Here is a 9851-nt window from a genome sequence, read left to right as displayed (position 1 = left end):
AGTGTTTTAGCTGAAAGTGATGCCTTTCAGTGCTGTCTGAGCCCTGAGCAGAGGAGCAAGCCCAGCCTGCAGTGGCCTTTGGGCTCCCAGCTGACCCACCAGGCTCTGCACGCACACAGGCACAGCCAGAACCTGCAGAGCAGGGGCTGAGACAGCCGAGAGGGGTCCCCTTCCCCAGCACTTCCAGAGTAGCTGCCAAGTGATCCTGAGCATCCCCCCAGGGTGGGGCTGTGTGAACATCCATGATCCAGGACCACCACCCACTCCCTTTCCTCCTGCCCTACCACAGCCATGGCCCAGGAGCCAAACTAGGAAGTACTCATTGTAATTAAGGATAGTTGTGAGACCTTTTAAAATTGAGCATCCTGCTGAGAAATTCTGGATCAGAGAGGTAAGGAACACATACTGCCTTGGGTCCTATTGAAGACACAGAGATGATGTCAGTAGCATTTATGGATCCAAGGATATGTTATTTCAATATACATTTCATGGTATCCATTATAGTTACAGATGTTGCAAGCTTCAACTATTAATTTATGTGCTCATAACCTTCACAAAGCCAGATCACTGCTGTTCAAATGTAATTTTGTTCTCCTTTACAAAGTGCTTTAAGGGAAGGTTTTGACAAAACATTATTTCCTGTTGTTTAGGTTAAAAGATGAAAAAGCATGGAATTGTGTGCCAATAAAGCTCTAATTGTATTCTTTTGAGCATAACATACAGACAAAACAACCCACCCAATAGTAACTACCACCCCCCCTAAGTGTGGATTCCATCCTTACGAGGAGAGTTTAAGCTTGTGTTTCAGGGTAGATTTAAACAAATAATTAAACGTCTTAATGTGCTGGAAAACATCTCTGGTTTTTTTTGTTGTTGTTGTTTGTTTTGTTTGTTTTTTTTTTTGTGTGTGTGTGTGTGCGTGTGTGTTTGTGTGTGTGTGTGTGTGTGTGTGTGTGTGTGTGTGTGTGTGTGTGTGTATGTGTGTGTGTGTGTGTGTGTGTGTGTGTGTGTGTGTGTGTGTGTGTGTGTGTGCCACTGCCCTCTGGTGCACAGAGGCAGGAGAGGTTGGCTGCTGTAGGGACAGAGGTGTGGGAAACCACCCACTCCCGTTCCTGCCTAGAGCAAGGGCTCAGGTGCGGCTGCCTGGGAGCCAGGCTGTGAAAGGAGCTAAATCCTCATCCCCGAGGGAGTTAGAAACTGCAATCCCTGTTTAGATCTGTCCCTTTCTTTATTGTTTCCACGGAAAATGCACATGGAAAGAGTGTGCAGGTGTGGTGTCCGTCACACCCTCTTCAGGCTGTTGTCTCATCAGATGTTTATCCTAAAATATCCAGGAGGTTTCGCTGCAAGTGGTGCTGTGCTCCTGCTGAGCACTACCAAAGCAGGGCCCTGAGCATTTGTTCTCTCCTGGTGGATGTTTCTGGCACATGACAGACCGACGCCTCCAAGGCTGAAGGAGTTTTGCCCAATCCAGGGGTTTGGGATAAAATATAAGGTTTAGAAGGATAGATGTGTTGGGCTACATTCAGGGATAAATGTAATCTAGTCAGTAGTAGTTGTAATTATCCATTATGGACATTAGTGGTCAGAAACCTATGAAAATCGGCTAAAATCCCAAAAAATATTTAGGATCATGGCCACACTGCCCCAACTTCCCATCAGGAGGATAGCTCTGCTTGCTGTACAAAGCAGGAATTTATTTCATCTGGAGCTACTCTGCTCCCTGGGGATTTATTGGGGCAATTAAGATGACTTATCCAAATGTCTCAGTATATGTATTTGCACCTTTTCATGGTATTTTTCCTTCAAAGTCAGGTTTCACACCTTTCTGACTCTCAATTTAACAACAGTGACCATCAAATCTGAGCAGTCACTTCTATTTCAGAATTTTCTTCCAATGAGACTGGTGTGAGTTTTGCCAATTGGAACATGATGATATCAAGTGCTCTGGAATGATAGTTGGGTGACCTCCTTAGCTGTATTTGACAAATAAATTACTTCTCTCTCTAAAAATGAGGCTTATTCAGCTGTGCATCAAGTTCAAAGATTTCAGCCTCATAGTTTTGAAAACTTTAGCTTGATAACACAGTGGAAAAAGTTCTGTAGCCCTGATTTGTGCTGAATGGGAGAATTGGGATGAAATAACTGCCTTGGTTTGGTTCCATCTCTGACTTCTTTAAACTTGTTTATTTAAGCCTGTTTAAACAGTGCCTGAACCATCTCATTTGGATTAGCCTAATAAAAAACGCCTCAAGTATACATATGAAGTTTCACATAATTTATTTCTAGGGGATAATTTCAAGTTTTTATCTTAACTGCGACACAAGGGAGATAGGCTAACCACTAAACCTTAAACTGTGGTTCTTTTGTGGTTATTAAAAAAAATAGTTGTAAAGGCTGACAAAGATTTCTCTGTCAATTCTGTGCCGTTTGCAAGCAGAATGTCATCTCTGTTCTAGTCAGCAGCCACAGGAGCTCAGCTGGGGCCCTGCATGTCAAGCTGAGAGCTTTTTTTCCACCATAATAAAGGTCCTGCAGGCTAAACTGCTGCTAGCTCATCAGTGACACTTCTGAAATCCCCTTGATGGGCTTACACAAATGTAAAGATTCCTCCTCAGCCGTGTTGCTGATGGTGTACAACAAAAGTAGTTCTTCAGTCATGCTCACCCTGCTTTGTCTTCTATGTGTTTGCATGTGTGAGTGTATTTATGTGGATATCTGCATGGATATACACAGATAAATTAAATATGGGCATATAGGTAGGACAGACAGATATTTGTGCATATATTTAATGTTATTCTGCGACTTGTAGTGGGAAGAGCAAGAAAAAGGTACTGAAAGCTTATTTTAAAAGCCTGTGGCTATGATATCTTCACCCAATCAGAAGCTCTTAGGCACAGGTGGGATTATTGGGGTACCAGGAGATTGTCTTGATGATCCTGATGGGTCCCTTCCAACTCAGAATATTCTAGGATAAACACTGTTTCCCCCAAAGAATAATTATAAAAATGAATTAGTATGTTAATTCTTACAACACAGTCCCTGCTTGTTTAGCCTTTATTTTCTTCAATTTGTAATAGTCCACTCTAACCTTTCCACTTTTAAAATACTTTGTCTCTAAACTGTGGCACCCAAGTAGGTGGTCAAGCCAATACTTTCTTTTCCCCAGATAACACCCTGGGAAGAAGAAGCAGATTGTGTTTTCAGGAGATTCTTGCTGGAAAGCTTTCCTGGGATTATCATCACATGTCAAGGATGATGCCCATATAAAACATAGATTTCCCAACAATACAACTTCCTTGGAAAGAAAATTTTGTTTTCTTTAGTTCACTTATTTTGAATTAATAAAGGAGTCCATGGGGAAGGAGTCAGTTCTTCAAGAAAATACTCATTCTTATAATTACCATGTTCCTGCTTCCTCTCTACCCTGCCAAAATTCACCATAAAGAAGTGTGGTAATTAATTGTCTGCCAAGTGGCACAATTAATGTTCTGCAAATGCAGGATCCTTTAGGTGATACATCTGAGTTATACAATGCCCCATTATGTGTTCCAATACCAGTACAGACACACACACATGTGCTGAGAGGATGTATTGTGTTCATTTTTATTTACTTTTTATTTAGGACACTTTGATTTTCTTCCCTTCAAAGTACTTTTTGAAGGACTTAATTTCTGTGTAATAAAACTCATGGGCAAACACTCAGTAAAAGCAAAATAAGGAATGCAGTCATGGTTCTAAAAACATTTAATATTTTTCAAACTGATGCCAGTTGTGTGCATGGACAATAATCCTGTCTAATCCCTTCCACATGTATTATCTTTGTGCACCTGCTTTCATTGTCTCACTTATCAGTTTTGAATACTTAGAACCACAATTTGCAGGAAGGCAAAGCAACAGAACAAAGCATCCACGCACTCACAGCTTGCTACACTGCAGTTTTGTATTGTAAAGATAAAACATAGTTTAACATTTCAGTATGGGAGTCAGGATCTTCCATGAGACATTTTTCCTCCCTCCTGTCCCCACAGCTGATGTCTGTGTGTGTTTGTGTTCCTTGGAAGACTGACTGAAGCATGCAGAACTGCTGTGAAAATCATCAAGAGAATGCAGTATTTTGTGGCCAAAAGGAAATTTCAGGTAAGCAGCAGGATTAATCCCAAGTGCATCTCGTCAGCTCATGGTACATTGAAGGCACTCTCAGAGTGGACTTGTCTTGGTGAAGGTTGTTGTAACAAGTCAAAGGTGCTTTTGAGGTTCTTGGATTCACCTAGTGTGGATTCTTTAATGGTGTGGGCAAAACTATCAGTGATCCATGCATGTAGTGTGCTACAAACCCCTTACTTTGTGGAGTCAGCATCATTATTTTTTACTTCTCTTTTTTTACTGCACTTGTTTTTTGGGCTTCTGCTTGTTTAACTATACTAATCTATACTTGCCCATCCACTAGCAGAAGTGAAGAAAACACTGGTGTTGGGGTGAAAAAACCTCTGTCAAGGTGTCTGCAAAAATACTGATCATAACAAGAATGTTATCAATCATCTGATCAATTAGGGAATGTTCAGTCCCGTGCTGTGCATGGCTGACAGATCAATAGGCTTCATTGGCAAGTACTGTGGGTCCAAAGTTGCTTTCATAGATGTGACTCACGTTTTCAAATGTATTTCCCAGAAAGGGACCTCATAGGTCATATTTTATACAATTGTGGAGCATCTGCTGTCTGGAAATTTGCTGTCTTTTTGAAATGTTCAGTTAATTTTCTCAATCAGGTAACAAAGTGCTCAAACTAAATGTTCTGCATTAAAAATACTGTTTCATTTTGCCTGCTTAGTGAGGCTTATGATAAATCTTGTTTGGGGTGTGATCCTGATATCATCATTCTCATCATCCACGGGTTGGAAACGCTATGGAAATGAAAAATTGACTTCTGGAATGATTTTCAAAGCCCTCATTATTTCCGTCTCAAGGTTCATGCTGTTTTTGTCCAAGAGGATGGACTGCAAGTTAATGACTTTTCATAATCCTTTTGAAGAGGTTTTAAGAAAATAAAGTTTTGAGCTGAGCACCTAAATGCAAGCGACAGAAGCCTGAGATAAAATCCCATCATTCAGAAGATTCTAAATTAGGGCAGATAGGACATCTTATATATTTTCTAATCCCATGCAAACGTGTATCTTCAGAAAACCCTATCTTTTGAAAGACTAGGAGAAGTCAGTTTGTTAAACTCAGCAAAAAATAGGAGAGTAGGATTATATTATAAATATAATATATAAAAATTGTCATTTTTACTGTAATTTATATTGTAAATATAATTGTAAAGAAAGATAAACACTATGGGAAATAAAAAAAAAAAAGGAAGAAAATAGGGACATTAGTTCTGTAAAATAAAATCAGTTTATAAACGAGTTAGGTTAAAAATTACGATATTTCAAACTACCAGAGACCTAATGTTCTGGAGCTGTCAGCCAGTGGCAGTCACGCCAAACCTTAAAAACTGAATTTCCTCAATTTATGGAGATAATTCTGTGAGTCAGTGACAGAGTAGAAGAAGAAGGAATAATCTTTTGTTTTGTCCTTTCTTGAAAAGAAATAGAAATAGAGTTTATAGGACTTCTCATGCTAGTTAGACTTTGGAAGTTCAAAGCTGTGTAATATTATTTAGTTTTGCATGCTGAATGTGGAATACTGAGCTCAGATGGCCAGGATTTGGGATTGTGAGCAGAATGAAAGTCAAAGGAGTTGTTCAAGTGCTGCATTTACCACACTTCTCTGGAAGCCCATTACCTCCTGGCTTCAGTTGTATCATTCTAACATTTCCTAATAAAAACATGACAGGGGATAGTGCCAAAGTCTGGCAGGACATAAGATGCCCAGATCTAAATCTTTATGGAAAAAGAGGCGGGGAAATTGGTGAAAGGTGATGGGAGGACTCAGGTGGATTGCAGCATTTTGCAACTGTAGGATTCGCAGCTGATGGTTTGCTAAAAGGGATAACTGTCAGAGGACTTCTTTTGAGGAGGAAAAGAAATTTCACTGGGAATGAGTAGAATTAATTATGCACATAGTAGCCCATTGGGGAGAGGGAAGAGAAAGGCTCCCCAGCACATCCAGGCTCTGCGCCATGCACGGTGTTTAAATAGAGAGTGTCCCAAGGGATTTAGCCAAAATGCTCTCCAGGCATCCCCCCTAGTCCATCTAAAGAGTGATACTGGCACTGCTTCTCAGGGTGAAGACAATAGGCTGCTTTTCTAGCCAGAAATAATGATGTGTCAGCAACTGCAAAATGTAGAGCTGGGGAAGGGGGAGAAAAAAACCTGACCAAAAACCGATAAGCTGAAAGCTGAAACCTCCCTCCCCTGCAAAGCCTCTGCTCCCAGATGCACTCAAATGTGCACACATGCACCTCCACAGCCACAACTCTTCTGAAAGTATTGGTGCAGATAAGTGCTGTCTGCAGGGAAGGCATTTTTTCATTAAGAACTCTTGCTTCTTCATTCATTGCACATGATTTGTTTCCATTCCAGTTCCATGCTTTCATTTGAAATTTCTAGGATTGTGTGGCAGCCTTCCAAGCATGACTCCAGCACATACTGTAGGTGTTCAATGCATGTGTGCAGTGGTGCATGCTAATGGCTCTGGCTGAGGCTGTGACAGAGTGCAAACAGACAACAAGATTACTAATGAGCTGTTTTCAGTAATTTTCAATTACTAGATTTGCAGTTTACCTTTGCTTTTTTTTCTCCCCCCTCCTTCTCTTCTTGAGTCAGAGCCAAAAAGGGAGACATTTTGTCCCACATTTCCCACAAGGGTTCTCAAAATGCTGGGCTTTCCAACAGGCCATGATTTGTGTTGATACCTCCCCACATACATTGATTTTACTTGCTAAAATTTCACTGTGCTGCACGTTTTATAACCATGTCACTTTCTCCAAATTCTCCAGATTTGTTTCAAAATTTGGCTGCAGTAGTTGCAGCAAGAAACCAAAGCTTGGCAGAAGCACCTGGATTCTCATTAGGATGGGAATATAGCTGGGCAGGTGGGATTTATTTCACTCTCTTGCAATTTTATCTATCCTTTTTATTTTAATTGCACCTTTTTTTCTGATCTCAAAGGTATCATGAAAGACAAAGGAGGACAGACAAAACCCACATGCGGCAGTCTCCTGAGTTATGCAGAGCATCCATCTTCTCTGTTCCTCAAGCAGCAATATTTCTGTCACCAGACATCTCTGGTCTTCAGAGATGTTTGATTCTGGGTCCAAGCACTCTGAGTTGGGCCAGTCCCTGGGGTTCAGTCCCCTGACATTATGATTAACACATGGCTTCGGAAGGAGCCAGGACATACTGTGCATGGGAGTCCCAGATAAATTATCCATCTTAAGTTCGTGTTTCCCAAATACACTGTGAAGAGCTAATATTTTGCTCAGTGTGGAGTAACATGAAGACATGACTCTAACTGACAGTAATGGGAATCATTTGGCTTCATCTCCACAACAAATATTCACTCCCACAATGGCTGCGTATTTTTTTATTCATTACATCAACTGTTGCAAAATGACAGGAAAATAGGCAGATAAAAAGACAGAATGAAGGCCTGTCTGAAATAGAAATCCAGTCTGGACAATACTAACCTTTCAACTTGCTGCCTGCCTCTTTTCCCAGCGAGCTCGGAAGCCGTATGATGTCCGTGATGTGATTGAGCAGTACTCCCAAGGACACCTCAACATGATGGTTAGCATAAACTTCAAAGGAGGTAGGACCTGTCTACCTCATGAAATATCTGATTCCTCTAGTGCCAGCTGGCTGTAGGAGAGATGTGTTCTTAATGAACAGTAATTGTCCAAAATTGCAAGCGCAACAGGGAGCACAATATCTGGAGGATTTAACTTGGAGCCATTTTTAACCCTTTTTATGACCAAATTTACAATTATTCTTTATTCTCCTCTCCTTTTTCACCAAGTGGAATTAAAATAAATGAAGGTGCATGCTGTGAAGTTTATAGTGTGACCCAAGCTGTTCGCTCCTCTTCTCAGAAAAGGAATACTTTTCAAATAATTATTTACCTTTCTGTTTCCCCACTGTGGTTCTCCACAACTGTGAGAAATCTGTTTTGCTTGTTCTGCTCTATCTGGAACTTTTCCTCTGCCCACATTCCTCTGTGCACATGGTTTCTCCAAGTTTGGGGTTTCCAGCTGAAATATTTTGTCACAAAACTATTCTCTTCTGTTTTTTCTAAGTGATTTTCTCTTTTACAAATTAATGCTGTGGACTGGGACACCAGAATGAACTCCCCTGGCACTTAAATGAAATTTAAAAAAAAATCCTTTTGAATGGAATCTACTGTGTCAACATATATAGATATTAAATCTGCCTGCATGAGGCTCTAGGAATAGTTTGTATAGTCTTTGTTATTGGGTTACATAGGACACAGGATGACTATGTTTTAGTTACAACTTGAAAGTCTGAGAAATATTAGTACTCACAAAAATAAAAATAATAATATGGTTTGATTTTGGAGGAAAAATTCTTAAAAAAGCTAAACTGTTGACTGTGTGTGCAGAAAGTCATGCTAGTCTCATGTTTTTGCTTGTGTTGGTTTGGGTTTAGAGCTACTGTAAATTTTCATGTAAATTATGCTCCCGTGTTTAGCAACAGAGTTTAAGTTGTTTGGTAATTGCTCTGCTGGTAATTTCCTATTTGCTTTTCAGGTTAGATCAATCCTTGGGAAAGCCAGATCTTTTCCTCCCAGGTATGGTGACTGCATTTTATGCAAAATTATTATCTTCATAATTTTTGGGAAAATACCCTTGGCTACAGTAATGTGGATTTATAATCCAGCCAATCATACATGAATGTAATTATGTTAATAAGCCCTGGAATGGCTGTGTAAAGATAAATACATTTCATTCAGGTGGTAGGGGAGTAAATGGAAATTAAGAATAAATGTTAAAATGTGTATTAGAAGATGATGAGATGGAAATATCCTGAGGGAAATTCTACAAAAATAGCCTTTCTATATCGTTTGGTCTGTGCCTGGGATTACAGTGTGTTTATTCCACGTAAAAAGGTTTCTTCCTTCCTGAACTCATGTCCCGTATCCACATGTGACTTGGAGCACAACTGAGGGTGGTAAAGTAATTTCAGAGCCTCTAAAACATGGCATGTTTTCAGTGGTTAATATTATCAGAACAAGGAATATCATTCAAAACACATTTTCAACATCTGATTGCTGCAGAAGGCTCAGTTGTACAATCCTTTTTCCCTGTAGCTGGTTTTGGACCACAGGAAGAGAATCTGTCAGCTTGAATATTTCTATAAATATTTATGCATGGGAATTCATTCCACAATGTGCAAGCTAAATTTATGGAAAAATGTTCCTTACCTCCAAGAATGTATTATTTCATTTCAAGTATAGTATTACCAAACTGAAACTGCAATTTGTGCTTGAAAAGACTGGTGTTAGAAGCACTTTTTATTGAGCAGTTTCTGGTTTCAGAGGAGGTGAATAATTAGAAGCTCATTGTAAAATAATGTTCTGAGATGTTCAAGAAGCTTAAGATGTTCAGTAAGTTTGGTCTCACAAAATCTTGAGTCAAAAGGGTCATAGAAATCACTGGGAAGGTCTTAGGTGGGCCTGTGGCTTTGGACAAGTGTTGGAAAGAACCTGAAGTACAAAGGAACTTACTGGAAAAGACAGAATGGTGGTTAGGGATGCAGAAGCTGGTGAGCTCAGTTAGGGAATTGCAAGACCAAAACCAGAAGTTATTTGATTTAGTAGTTATTTTATCTAAACCCTCCACAAATCCAAAAATAATGTAAGTGGTTCCACAGAAATGGTCTGCAGAACTAAAC

General features: G+C 39.9%; 1 protein-coding gene across 1 annotated transcript in view; it reads left to right on the top strand.

Annotated features, from left to right (window-relative positions):
* Nucleotides 1-4107: 4107 nt before the first annotated feature.
* Nucleotides 4108-9851, top strand: part of LOC110472978 (potassium voltage-gated channel subfamily KQT member 1-like) — a 189503-nt gene continuing 183759 nt past the window's right edge. Inside the window, exons 1-3 of the mRNA XM_085569109.1 lie at nucleotides 4108-4140; nucleotides 7662-7804; nucleotides 8708-8748. Of these exons, the coding sequence (XP_085425235.1) occupies nucleotides 4108-4140; nucleotides 7662-7804; nucleotides 8708-8748 (217 nt within the window). The remainder of the gene's footprint in view (nucleotides 4141-7661; nucleotides 7805-8707; nucleotides 8749-9851) is intronic.

This window comes from Lonchura striata, chromosome 1A (assembly GCF_050655825.1).
Source record: "Lonchura striata isolate lonStrDom1 chromosome 1A, ASM5065582v1, whole genome shotgun sequence".
In the NCBI taxonomy this organism is placed as follows: Eukaryota; Metazoa; Chordata; class Aves; order Passeriformes; family Estrildidae; genus Lonchura; species Lonchura striata.
This window is presented reverse-complemented; position numbering and strand designations above follow the sequence as displayed.